Genomic DNA, 14,436 nt, shown 5'->3' with positions numbered 1-14,436 from the left:
CAAAAGCAGAATCCCCTGATAAACCCATAAGATCTTGTGAGACTTATTAACTGTCACGAGAATAACATGGGAAAGACCAGCCCCCATGAATTCAATTACCTCCCCCTGGGTCCCTCCACAACATGTGGGAATTCTGGGAGATAGAATTCAAGTTGAGACTTGGGTGGGGGCACAGTCAAACCATATCATTCCATCCCTGGCCCCTCCAAATCTCATGTCCTCACACTTCAAAACCAATCATGCCTTCCCAACAGTCCCCCAAAGTCTTAACTCATTTCAGCATTAACCCAAAAGTCCACAGTCCAAAGTGTCATCTGAGAAAAGAGAAGTCCCTTCTGCCTATGAGCCTGTAAAATCAAAAGCAAGCTAATTACTTCCTAGATTCAATAGGGATACAGGTATTGGGTAAATACAGCCATTCCAAATGGGAGAAATTGGCCAAAACAAAGGGGTTACAGGGCCCATGCAATGCCAAAATCCAGCAGGCAGTCAAATTTTGAAGTTACAAAATGATCTCCTTTGATTCCAGATCTCACATCCAGGTCATGCTGATGCAAGATGTGGGTTCCCATGGTCTTGGGCAGCTCTGCCTCTGTGCGTTGCAGGGTACAGCCTCCCTCCTGGTTGCTTTCATGGTCTGGCATTGAGTGTCTGCGGCTTTTCCAGGTGCATGGTGCAAGCTGTCAGTGGATCCACCATTCTGGGGACTGGAGGACAGTGGCCCTCTTCTCACAGCTCCCGTGGGACTCTTTCAGGGTCAGACACCCCACGTTTTTCTTCTGCACTGCCCAAGCAGAGGTTTTCATGAGGGCCCTGCTCCTGCAGCAAACTTTTGCCTGTGCACCCTGGCATTTCCGTACATCTTCTGAAATCTAGGTGGAAGTTCCCAAATCTCAGTTCTTGGCTTCTGTGCACCCACAGGCTCAACCCCAAATGGAAGCTGCCAAGGCCACATCCTGAGCTCTATGTTGGCCCCTTTGAGCCATGGCTGGAGCATCTGGGACACAGGGCACTAAGTCCCTAGGCTGCACACAGCATGAGGACCCTGGGCCTAGCCCATGAAACCACGTTTTCCTCCTGGGCCTCCAGGCCTGTGATGGGAGGGGCTGCCATAAAGGTGTCTGACATAACCTGAAGACATTCTCCCCGTGATCTTGGGGATTAACATTAGGCTCCTTGCTGCTTATGCAAATTTCTGCAGCTGGCTTGAATTTCTCCTCAAAAAACGGGTTTTTCTTTTCTACTGCATCATCAGTTTGCAAATTTTCTGAACTTTTATACTCTTTTTATGTTTCCCTTTTAAAATGGAATGCTTTTAACAGCACCCAAGTCACCTTTTGAATGCTTTGCTGCTTAGAAATTTCTTCCACCAGATACCCTAAATTATCTCTCCCAAGTTCAAAGTTCCACATATCTCTATGGCAGTGGCAAAATGCTGCCAGTCTATTTGCTAAAACATAACAAGAGTCACCTTTGCTCCATTTCCCACAAGTTTCTTATCTCCATCTGAAACCACCTCAGCTTGGACCTAATTATTGCTCATATCACTATTGGCATTTTGGGCAAAGCCATTCAACAAGTCTCTAGGAAGTTCCAAACTTTCCCACATTTTTCTATCTTCTTCTGAGCCCTTGAAATTGTTCCAGCCCTCTGCCTATTACCCAGTTTGAAAGTCACTTCCACATTTTCGGGTATCTTTCCAGCAATGCCCCACTCTACTAATACCAATTTACTGTATTAGTCCATTTTCATGCTGCTGATAAAGACGTACCCGAAACTGGGAAGAAAAAGAGATTTAATTGGACTTACAGTTCCACATAGCTGGGGAGGCCTTAGAATCACGGTGGGAGGTGAAAGGCACTTCTTACACTTCTTACATGGCAGTGGCAAGAGAAACTGAGGAAGAAGCAAAAGCAGACACTCCTGATAAAACCATCAGATCTCATGAGACTTATTCACTATCACGAGAATAGCACTGGAAAGACTGGCCCCCCCATGATTGAATTACCTCACCCTGGCTTTCTCCCACAACACATGGGAATTCTGGGAGATACAGTTCAATTTGAGACTTGGGTGGGGACACAGCCAAACCGTATCAGTCCCCAAGCAGTAGCCTTAGAGCAGGGTATTAGAAGAATGGCCGTGGAGATGAGAGATGAGGGGTATGTATCGATTCATACCCCAAACAGAGGGTAAAGCCCTACACAGTTTTTTATTGGAGAGGAGATAAGAGAGAAGGGAGTCTAGGAGGATTCCTGGCCTTTTGATCTGAATGACTGAAAAATAGAATTACCGTTAATGAAACTTGAAAGTCTAAGACAGGAACAGATTTAGAAGGAAACAGCAAGAGTTCAGTTGGAACACCTAGGAAGTGATCCCAGGAAAGACTGGTAGTGGGGTGGGGAAATCAGAGAACCAGGGCAGCAGGGTTTCTCGATTAAGCCAGTTAGTGCTGTGGCTAACCTCGTGCTTAGTCCTGCTGGGGAACTCTGGCGGCCAGGGTAAAATGTACACTTCAGTGCCATCCCACCCAAGTTGATGATTGTTGTCTTCCCTGGTTCATTAGTTGAGGGTGCAGCTGGGGATAGAGATGGGGACTAGGCTTGCTTTCCCGATTCTAGGAGGAAAACAGCTCAGAGAAAGGGCTGCAAGATTCATTGTTGCAAGTTGGGTGAGTGTGCATTGCATTGGTGACAGCCTGAGGATGTGGGAAAGTCTTCCAAAGCATTTGCTCTAACTGGGCACAAGACCTGGTCCTTTGTACTTCAACAATATTATTTCCATATAAGGTGGATGCCTGAGACTCAGGGAGGGCCATACAGCTCGTAAACTGTGGAGTCGGATTAGAATTCGTATCTGTTCAACTCCAAAGCTTGTCCTTTTACTCCCAACACTATTGGTAAGGTCATGAGGTCTTAGGTTTTCAACCAGACACTCTTTAAAATATTGTACAGAACCTGAACACATCTAAGAAGGGAAAAAAATCCTCTAAAACATAAAAATATAATCTAATTTTAAAGCAAGATGATCCCCCAGGGTTCTTCATGAATTTTTATCAGACCCCAGAAATTTGAGAACTCAAACTAGAATATGAGAATGACCATGTAAATAAACAAAAACTGTAGGAACCTACTACATATAACAACAGTCAGAAAAATTCAGACACAGTATAATGCACTGAATTCTAGGGAAGGTGAGATGGAAATCTACATCATGAAGTGTTGGTAACAGGTCAGACTTGCCTTCATTGCCGCATCTTGATGACAATAAAATTTAGGAAAATTCTTTGAAGACTGTAGGTTTTGGAAATTATTAATCTGTGAAATGAATAGTAAACTCATGGAATCTATGTTTGATAATATAGCCATTATCAACAATGTACATGTTGATAGTAGTTCTATATTGGGTTAATCATGAAAATTAAAATGCTGTCTGGAGCATATTTGAACTCGTAAAAGCTGACATCTGTCTGAAAGACAAATGATAGCAATGCCACTCAATTCTGGGGCCAAATGGAACATTTGCCTCTGCTTATGACTGAGGCTTGTCATTCTATTTCTCACTTCTAATCTTTGGTATCTTTTCTTCAGTTCTAGCCCAAATCAGGGATTATTACTAAATTGTTTCTTTGATTATGCAATGTCAGTTACCCTTTGCATTCTAAAAGTATTCCTTCTTCTTGATCTTTCTGCTTTTCTCCTGGTGTCCCTGAAACTGGATCTTTGATGAGATGAACTTCCAGTAATCCTTTTTATCGCAGATTGGTGGAGACAGCTGTGTTCTGGTTGATAGAGAGATTATTATATATATATATATCATGTTTAAATCAGGAAATACTCAAAGAATTTTGACACAATAAGATATACTTTATACACTAAATCCTATGAGGAACAAAATTAGTTATTAGATAAGTTAGAAATGAGGGAAATAAATAATCCTTATTGTAAACTTGGAGTATAACTTATGTGCTGGGCATGCTACATAATTCATGTCTTGCAAAATTATATACCATAATTTTATCCTTATATTGATTCTTCACAGTAGGTTGAAGGGCTGCAGTGTATAGTTGGAATTTGAACCCAGATGTGGGATAATTAAAAACCTGTAACCTATCATGACCCTTTTAAAAACTTTACAATTTTGCCTGTCTCAGGATCATCTTAGTTAATATGAACTGTTTTACAGTAGCAAAAATTAGAAATGTCTGCTTATCTCAAAAAGCAGTTATTCATGTTAATAGGTAACATGAATAAATGTATAAAATGAGTATATAGTTTCTATTTCAAAAAATTCCATTATTATGCAGTCAACTTTTTGCTCCTCTGTGGACAGTTTCCCTCTCTAGAAACTGGTCTCCAGCTGGTCATCATGAAAGATTATTTACTCTTTCAAGCCACTAATCCACCCCTGGCTTGCTGTAGCAGTAAACTACAAAATGCTATCTTCCTGGCTTGAATTATTAGGAACTTGTTTCAGTATCCTTCACCCAGAAAGCTGTCCTTTGAAAAATGTCAATAATGATTTGATCGCTCACTTGTAAGATCGATGAAGGACAAATGTTGTATACTATGAGACTTTATGTCCATGTCTGAAAGCAATAATTGTGTATTTTGCAGTCTTCACAGTCTAACACCTAGTTCTTCTGGCAACCTAACATCTCTTGTCTTTTTAAAATATTTGTTTAACATTTCTACTATTGTATAATTATATTAGCCACTTTTGGGTAGCCCTTCCCTATAATTTCTATATTTGAAAGTGACTAACATAAGTTAGTCTCTTGATTCTCACGATGTGGCAGAGATGGCAAGATATCTCCAAATATCCAGTCTTTCCACTTTCCTTAATAAAAGAAGCCCTATATCTTCACTAACTTTCCAGCCAGCTACAGAACTCATTCCCCATCTTCCTTTAAGCTAGACTTAGTCATATGACTGAGTTCTGGCCAATGAAATCCGTGAAGATATATGTGGAAGTGTTGCGTGTTATTTCTGGGAAGTCTTTTCAACAGAGATGTACCACTTCTCCTTTCTGCTTCTGGCTGTCTTAAATATGGGTTAAATGGCTGGAGTCCCAGCAGCCATCTTGGACCATGAATGGACCCTGAAAATGGAGACGTTTGAATAGCAACACAATGATACAGAAAGAGCTTGGGTTCTTGATATCCTGTAACCCTATCCCAACCATAGACTACCAATCTCTCTGACTTAGCTTCCCTTGTTCAGGTCCTTTGTAACTGCAACCAAACCTACTCAGAATCATACACAGATTATATAAATCATTGTTATTTTTACCTTAAAAACTAAATTTTCTAACCAAATATTTCCTCTTTTGGTAGTAACCAAGAAGATGAAATGGCAAAAGCACTTCTTACCTTTGGCCCTTTGGTAGTCATAGTAGATGCAGTGAGCTGGCAAGATTATCTGGGAGGCATTATACAGCATCACTGCTCTAGTGGAGAAGCAAATCATGCAGTTCTCATAACTGGGTTTGATAAAACAGGTAAGTGCTGATAAGACTCAGTTGATTGCTTTCCAGCTTGGATGCTGACTGCAACATGATCACCATCCTGTAGAACGTTGAAATTTTGTTCTGCTATGGCTAAGTCCTCATAAGACCTTCACAACTTCTCAACAATCTTATAGGTGTAAATGTGCCGAGCCCAGCTTGGTCGTGGAGACCCTAACCTAGTGGCACTAGAGGAATTAAAGACACACACACAAAATATAGAGTGTGGAGTGGGAAATCAGGGGTCTCACAGCCTTCAGAGCTGAGAGTTCTGAACAGAGCTTTACCCACATATTTATTGACTGCAAGCCAATGATAAGCATTGTTTCTGTAGATTATAGGTTAACTAAAAGTATTCCTTATGGGAAATAAAGGCATGGGCTGAAATAAAGGTATGAGTCTGGCTAGTTATCTGCAGCAGGAGCATGTCCTTAAGGAACAGATTGCTCATGCTAATATTGTGGTTTAAGAATGCCTTTAAGCAGTTTCCTGCCCTAGGTTCGGCCAGGTTTTCCTTGCCCTCATTCCAGTAAACCCATAGCCTTCCAGCGTGGGCGTCATGGCCATCACGAACATGTCACAGTGCTGCAGAGATTTTGTTTATGGCCAGTTTTGGGGCCAGTTTATGGCCAGATTTGGGGGGCCTGTTCCCAATATAAATGTCTTGTCAGATTCCACCTGTCAATTTTTGGGTGGATATCTTGTTAAAATGATGATAATTTTTATCAATATAAAACTATCTGGAATATTTAGAATAATTGTTGGGAAAAGGTAAGTGCATATTATTTTATCATATGTATGTATCAGTTCTTTGTTTCTTTTTCTCATTCCTTGGAAATTGGTGTTTGTTTTCATTTTATGCAGTCCCTGTATAAAGGAAAGTGAATTCAAACATATATTTCTACTGATTGGAGTGTGTCCCTAAGTACTGCTCAGGTTTACTTAGTTAAAATTAAGTAGTTTAAGTTACATTACATTACATTTTTAATCTTCTTCTCAGAGCTACTATCCTTATCAAGAATCCAACTTAAAATAAAGAAACTTAAACATTCATAACAAAGTTGAGTTTTCAGGATTTGTTGCCATTTATGTTTCATTGTAGGAAGCACTCCATATTGGATTGTGCGGAATTCTTGGGGAAGTTCATGGGGAGTAGATGGTTACGCCCATGTCAAAATGGGAAGTAATGTTTGTGGTAAGTCATAAATTTGTGTTTAGAACCTCGAGATAAATATTAAGGAGATTATTTGAATATTTTAGTGTTACAATATACTCAAACCACTTTAGCAGTAATAGTTTTGTCCTTTAACTAAATGATGAACAAAAAAGTGTTTTACAAGAGGAACTGTTAAACATATTAGTATTTGAATAAGGAAGAGGGACCTTAGTAAAAAATATATGTTACATATATATCTTAAAACATAAGATAAAGTAATAATTTACCAAGGTTAATTACTTTAAAAACGAGATAAACACAAAGCTTAGGAGACTGGACTCCTGCAGAAATGTCTTCTTGTCCCAAATTTACATTTCATAACTATAAAGTTTTCTTAATTTGTGTATTGTAATATCTGCTCAATGATTATCAAGAGTTTTTCTTTGTTTTAAAATATACGGAAACAGCATTAGTATTGTTTGTGACTTAATAGGCCCCTTGCCATCTACAAAATTCTAGCAAAACACCCGCTAGAATTGAGAGGCTTAGGCAAATACCAAACATGCTTTTTTATTGAATGACAACTTTTTTTTTTTGAGATGGAGTCTCACTCTGTCTCCCAGGCTGGAGTGCAGTGGTGTGATCTCGGCTCACTGCAAGCTCCGCCTCCCAAGTTCACACCATTCTCCTGCCTCAGCCTCCTGATTACCTGGGACTACAGAGGCCCACCACCACGCCCAGCGAATTTTTTGTTTTTGTATTTTCAGTAGAGACAGGGTTTCACCATGTTAGCCTGGATGGTCTTGATCTCCTGACCTCGTGATCCACCCTCCTCGGCCTCCCAAAGTGCTGGGATTACAGGTGTGAGCCACCATGACCGGCCTGAATGACAGCTTTGTAAATGGACCATCAACCAAACTAAAATAGCTGGTTAAGAATTTTAACCATGTTATAAAACCATATTTAAACCTATGTTCTACAACTTTTGGTTTAGAAATCAATGTATTTTCTGAATGAAGCTAGACCCAAACTAAGTTACATATTAGAGCAATCATGTCATTTCTCATAATAATTTGTTCCAACATATATACACTTTTTTTAAAATGCAGAATCTTTCAGATTATGAGACTGATTAGTTACAGAAAAATTTGAAAGTTTATGTTTAATGCTTATTATCCAATCATTCCATAAGGCAGAATCTATGAGAGTTCATGAGTGATCTATTCTGTCACCCTGATGAGACAGTTTTAATAAGTTATTCAGGCCGGGTGCGGTGGCTCAAGCCTGTAATCCCAGCACTTTGGGAGGCCGAGATGGGCGGATCACGAGGTCAGGAGATCGAGACCATCCTGGCTAACATGGTGAAACCCCGTCTCTACTAAAAAAAAAATACAAAAAATGAGCCGGGCGAAGTGGCAGGTGTCTGTAGTCCCAGCTACTCGGGAGGCTGAGGCAAGAGAATGGTGTAAACCCGGGAAGCAGAGCTTGCAGTGAGCTGAGATCCGGCCACTGCACTCCAGCCTGGGCAACAGAGTGAGACTCCGTCTCAAAAAAATAAAATAAAATAAAATAAGTTATTCATTGAAAAAAGTCAACACCACAGAAATGTGTTGGCCAGAGCACTAGCAATCCCATCAGGCCTCCACTTTTCAGCATTACTGGGAGCTCATACATCTTTGGAACTTGCAGATAAATTACTGATGCTGGCCGGGCGTAGTGGCTCACACCTGTAATCCCAGCACTTTGGGAGGCTGAGGCGGGCAGATGACAAGGTCAGGAGTTCAAGACTAGCCTGACCAACATGATGAAACCCTGTTTCTACTAAAAATACAAGAATTAGACAGGCATGGTGGTGCACGCCTGTAATCCCAGCTACTTGGGAGGCTGAGGCAGGAGAATCACTTGAACCTGGGAGACAGAGGTTGCAATGAGCTGAGATCAGGCCTCTGCACTCCAGCCTGGGCGACAGAACAAGACACTATCTCAAAAAATAAATAAATAAATAAAAATAAAAAATTACTGATGCTGATCATTGAACCCTTGCTGCTAAACATATATTATGTCTGACTGCAGCAGTGGTGGATCTTGGATTTGGGCTGAGGGGTGACTGCTTTCACATCTCTGGCAGGAGTGTTAAAATATCATAATTCAAATATTGGTTATAATTGCCTCAGTTATAACTACATCCCTCACCACAGCCTTTCTCCATCCCTCAGCTACTAAGGGTGAGTGGAGATCATTTCTACTCTCCACCTGCTTTCATAATATAAATCTTTAAGGGCATGCCTGGTTAGTAATCATACAAGGATTGAAATTCTTCCTGAAAGTGAGTATTCCCCGAAAGTTACAACGATGTCATATTACTCTTATGAACAATGGTATAAGGCAGATAGTATTTCATAGCTGCAAGAGATTTCGAAGATATGGTTAGTTACAATAAAAACCAGTCTTCGGATAGGCTAGTTACTGCTTTTGCCATGACGTTGCAGTCTGTGTTCTTGTGTGTAAAGAAAGCATAGCACACTTGTGATTTATTAAAGTTTTACCCACATTCAAATTTTAGAGTTTGAGTTATGAAATTGCATTTAAAATAATTTCTTAAGTTATTTTGCCTCTAAGAAATAATGTGTTAGTTCAATACATGATGCATAAATTTATTCAGTTAACAAGTAGTTTTTGTTGTAGATTTTTAAAATCTTTAAAATTATTTTAGTTTCTTAAAACGAAAGTATTAGGCATACTTCTAATATGCCTAATCTCTTCTAATATCTGATTTTGATGATACCATGTTTACATTGACAAGCTGTGATAAGTATTACATTATTTTCTTAGTAGATACTAACTCTTTCTGAATCCAAGTGAAAAATTGCTTTATTTTACAATTTCAAAAGCATCTAAAGAGGAAATAGACTAATGATTCCTTTTTTCCCCTTAGGTATTGCAGATTCTGTTTCTTCTATATTTGTGTGACATGTTGGGCAGATCAAGAGACAGCTACAAAATGAAGGTTTTCATAATGCAATGTAACCTAGTACTTCAAAGTGTTATTCAACTTCAAGTTTCAGCAAGTACCTACAAAAGATTCTAAGGCCTAGTAGTATTTAAACTAAGTTTCAGAATGTTACCTTCTTGTAGAGAGATGGACAACCAAAGTCAGTGAGACACACTCCAGCGCAGAAGCCTGCAAGGAAGCCTATGGAATAGTTTCCTGCACTGAGAGGAAATTCAGATTAGGAAATATTTTAGGCCCCTGCAACTGGGGGAGGCTGCTGTTTACTTTTATTTGCTTATTATTTATTTGATTGTTTATTATGAGATATTTCAGATGGGATCAAAGAGGTCATAAGAATTTGTTTTCTTTTGTGGGGTATAATTACTAGCTTTAGGTTACCCCTATACACAAGAACAGCCAACCTAAAATTTTGTGTTCCTTGTACAGTTCATTATATTAGCAGCCCTCTGAGATGGTATATCGGAAGGATTTGCACCACCAATTGCTTTACCTAAACAAATGGTGCTTACTCTTTGAACAGCAGAGTGACCATGTAGAAGGAAGGAAAAGGGTAAAATCCCCTCAAACTGAAATTAAATGAACAATAAGACAACTACATAAGTAACTTCTAGTAGCATTGCCTAAGAGACAAAGTACTGTTTGTTAATTTTCTTTGTGAATAGGAATCCAATAGATCGTATTTCTTTCTTTGTTCTTTTTATACTGGAGAATAATATTTTGTTCTCTAGTATATCAAAATATCAAAATATTATCTCATATTTTCTCCCTCTCTTTCTCTTACTCTTTCTCAAGTTTTCCTCGTGGCTTTGCTTCCCTGACTAAAGAATTAAGTCTAATTTTTACTTTCCATTTCTATTTTCTAGCCACTTAGTTGTCTCCCTTTGTCTGTATACTTTTACCAACATTAGGATCTCACCTCTTCCTTCCTCCCCTAATTCATAGGCACCACTCCTATCAAAGTCCCATCTCTTAACCCTGGGTATCAGTCAAACTGTGAGTTTTCCAGACTCTGTTTCCCAGTTTTCCCCTTAGCTTTCCCGATCACCCATCTGAATTGCTTCTTTGTGCACCTATTTTTCTTTCCCTTGGCTCCCGGTCTTGATTCCTGTGATCACTCTTGCATCACTAATTGCACAAGTGATTTCAGGTGCAATTCTGATTAGCCTGCGTCTGCGCAGTGATCAATAATCCAGTGTGCCTAGAAGGGACAGTGTGTGCTGTTCAGGACCTGCAACCAGAAAACAAGCCATTTCTTGTTAGCAGTGTAAGAACCTTATAGCAAAAGAGTTGACCTTCTGATTGAATATAAGTACAACCATATTAAATGAGTCAATACAAGAAAATTATTTCTGATCCTATGTACATACATATTTCTTTAAACTTTGTCATTCTTTTCTAATGTGTATGATCTAACAAAAATGAAACATGAAATGCAGCAGCAACCACTAAAAAAATTCAAGGACATCTAATTTTTTCTGTCACTTTTGCCCTTTGTTTATCCTTCCCTGTGATTAGATAAACAAAATGCTGTATTTCTCTTCTTACACCAATCAGAACCAATCCCAAAAGAATGTTTGTTGACTCAGGTTTAGAGTTGTTCCAGTAAGACAGATATTGACATTTTAATTGATAAATATTTTTATTATTCAGGCATGCCAGAAAAGAACTATGTCCTGCTTGTCTAGTTTGTATTTGCTACTGACTTTCTATGTGATATAAATGCATTTCTAATACTCTTTCTCAAGTTCTAAAGGATTTTTAAATTTCAAAATGATTAATATGTTTCTGCTGTTGTGGATTTTGATGATATTTACAATAAAACTACCTACATTTGACTTTGATTTAAAAAGAACCTCTTCTTAAGTGTATGGCTTACATTTTGTCAACACAGTATTAATGTGCTTTATATTTACACTGTTTTCTCAGCTCTAAATTAATATATCCAGCTTTTGGTTTTCTCCATAGGCACTTTAACCTCAGTGTTTCCAAAACTCCATTCATCATCTTCCCTAACTCCTCCCACCGCCCCCAACAAAAATCTCCTTTACCTCCTGGAGCCTCTATTTTGGTTAACAGAATCAACATTATGGAATCACCCAGTCAATAAAATTAAGACAAATCCTAAACATTTAAGCAGGTCATCTACACCTTGGTAACCCATCAATGAATTACCTACCTCCTGTGGCTACTGTCATTTCTTAGTTGCAATGTTCTTTAGTGTCATTTATCTCCATTATTCAGTAACCTACTCATTATACTCTATGTCCCTTAATCCAGACTCAGAGTCCACTGATTCAGATCAATGTTCTTATAGTCCATCTACTTTGTTCCCCCTGCATTTACATTTCTCAAAGATATCAGTTTTTCTGTTCACAACCATTCAAGGGTTCCCAGTGCCTATGATACCATGCGAGCTCTTTTAAGTGAGCTTTCATGAAGAAGCTCCTCTCTACCTTTTCAACCACGATTGCTGCTGTGCTGCATAGTTCAATCACTCTTATGCTGTGCTCCAGCCATAACAAACTACTTAAGACAAAGCAACAAAATCCTCGTCTAATAATTAGAGGTCATAATGAAAGTCAGCAACATGTTTCTGGATGTAGTTTCACAAAGATCTCAAAGAGAATACTAAATTAGCCAACCTTACAGTGATTTTATAACCCATTTAAAAGTTATAAAGTGGGTCATCACCACTACAAGCAGTGTGACTGGGCAAGGGTGGGAACTTACAGTCTAAATTATTTTGATATTTATGTTAAGAATAACTGATATATCATTTGATAAAACTCTTGCGACTTCTAGCTTAGTCACACCAAGAAATATAGGTGTAAAGAACTAAATATAACCGTATAGTCTATGATATGGTTTGGCTGTGTCTTAACTCAAATCTCACCTTGAATTGTAATAATCCCCACATGTCAAGGGCAGAGCCAGGTGGAAATAATTGAATCATGAGGGTGGTTTCCCCCTACTGTTCCCATGGTAGTAAATAAGTCTCATGAGATCTGATGGTTTTATAAATGGGAGTTCCCCTGCACAAGTTCTCTTGCCTGCCACCATGTAAAACATGCCTTTGCTTCTCCTTTGCTTTCCACCATGATTGTGAAGCCTCCCCAACCATGTGGAATTGTGAGTTCATTAAACCTCTTTCCTTTATAACTTACCCAGTCTCAGGTATGTCTCTATTAGCAGCATAACAACAGACTAATACAACAGGCTAAGAAGGGAGTTACAGTATTGGCCAGGGTGATTGACCCGGACTATCAAGATGAAATCAGTCTACTACTCCACAATGGAGGTAAGGGAAAGTAGGCGTGGAACATAGGAGATCCCTTGGGGTATCTCTTAGTATTGTCATGCCCTGTGATTAATGCCAGTGGGAAACTACAACAGCCCAATCCTGACAGGACTGCAAATGGCCCAGACACTTAAGGAATGAAGGTTTGGGTCACTCCACCGGGTAAGAAACCACCACCTGCTGAAGTTCTTGCTGAAGACAAAGAGAATAAGAGGTAGTGGAATAAGGTAGTCATCAATAGCAGCTTCAGCCATGAGACAAGTTGCAGAAATGAGGACTGCAATTGTCATGAGTACTTCCTCCTTATTTTGCTGAGAACATGTTTGCACATATATACACTTATACTAAGAAAATATATTCATTTTATTTCCTTTCTTTCTGCTTTATCATGTGATGTCAGATTTGTTTACTTCGTATCAACATTTAAGTGTTGTTAACTTTATGTAATAGCATTTGGGTTGGGGATTGGTGCACTTCCAGTTGTACAGAGGATAGCTGTACTGGGATAGGTGTAATTATGACCTTATTATTGTCCTTATTTGAAGATTATATATGATTTCAGGAGATATGGATGAGTTCAAGTTGACAAAGTTGTGATGGTTAATATTGAGTGTCAACTTGATTGGATTAAAGGATGCAAAGTATTGTTACTGAATGTGTTTGTGAGGGTGTTGCCAAAGGAGATTAACATTTGAGTCAGTGGACTGGGAGAGGCAGTCAACCGAAAGCAGGCATGGAAAGAACAGACCTGCTGAGTCTTCTGGCCTCCATCTTTCTCCCATGCTGGAGGCTTCCTGCCCTGGAACATCACACTCCAAGTTCTTCAGCTTTTGGACACTTGGACTTACACCAGTGATTTGCCAGGGGCTCTGGGGCCTTCAGCCGCAGACTGAAGGCTACATTATTGGCTTCCCTGCTTTTGAGGTCTTGGGACTTGGACGGGCTTCCTGCTTGCAGACCTATTGTGGGACTTCATCTTGTGATTGTGTAAGTCAATACTCCTTAATAAACTCCCCTTCATATATACATCTATCCTATTAGTTTTGTCCCTTTGGAGAATCCCGACTAATACAGTCTATTAAAATAATGATAAACATTGACAAATAACATTTACACCAATATTCTAAGGCACTTTGGTAACAGAACATCTATTAACATATTTTTTTCCTAAGAAATAGCAAAGCTTATAAAATAAGTACTTTTACCCCCAGATGGATAGGAAACTAGGCTTCAACTGATGATTGTACCAGATAGCTAATAAATGGCAGAGCCAGAATTTGCCCTCGAGCTTGTTGATTTCAAAACTAGTGCCTTTTAGCCACCATGCCATTTGACTCTGTATTATATCAGCCTAGCCGCCATCAGATACTGTGTATACACACATACATGAGCACACAACAGTCATGGAGGCAAAAGCAATTATTTACAATTCTAAGACAAACTAGATGATGTGATCCTTATAAG

General features: G+C 39.2%; 1 protein-coding gene across 1 annotated transcript in view; it reads left to right on the top strand.

Moving 5' to 3' along the window:
- The window catches only part of CTSO (cathepsin O), a 28,332-nt gene extending 16,806 nt beyond the window's left edge, over window positions 1-11,526 (top strand). Inside the window, exons 6-8 of the mRNA XM_033215577.1 lie at window positions 5,336-5,499; window positions 6,608-6,700; window positions 9,597-11,526. Coding sequence (XP_033071468.1) covers window positions 5,336-5,499; window positions 6,608-6,700; window positions 9,597-9,631 — 292 coding nt within the window. The 3' untranslated portion in view covers window positions 9,632-11,526. The remainder of the gene's footprint in view (window positions 1-5,335; window positions 5,500-6,607; window positions 6,701-9,596) is intronic.
- Window positions 11,527-14,436: the final 2,910 nt, after the last annotated feature.

Source organism: Trachypithecus francoisi, unplaced genomic scaffold (assembly GCF_009764315.1).
Source record: "Trachypithecus francoisi isolate TF-2019V2 unplaced genomic scaffold, Tfra_2.0 Lachesis_group1, whole genome shotgun sequence".
Taxonomy (NCBI): Eukaryota; Metazoa; Chordata; class Mammalia; order Primates; family Cercopithecidae; genus Trachypithecus; species Trachypithecus francoisi.
This window is presented reverse-complemented; position numbering and strand designations above follow the sequence as displayed.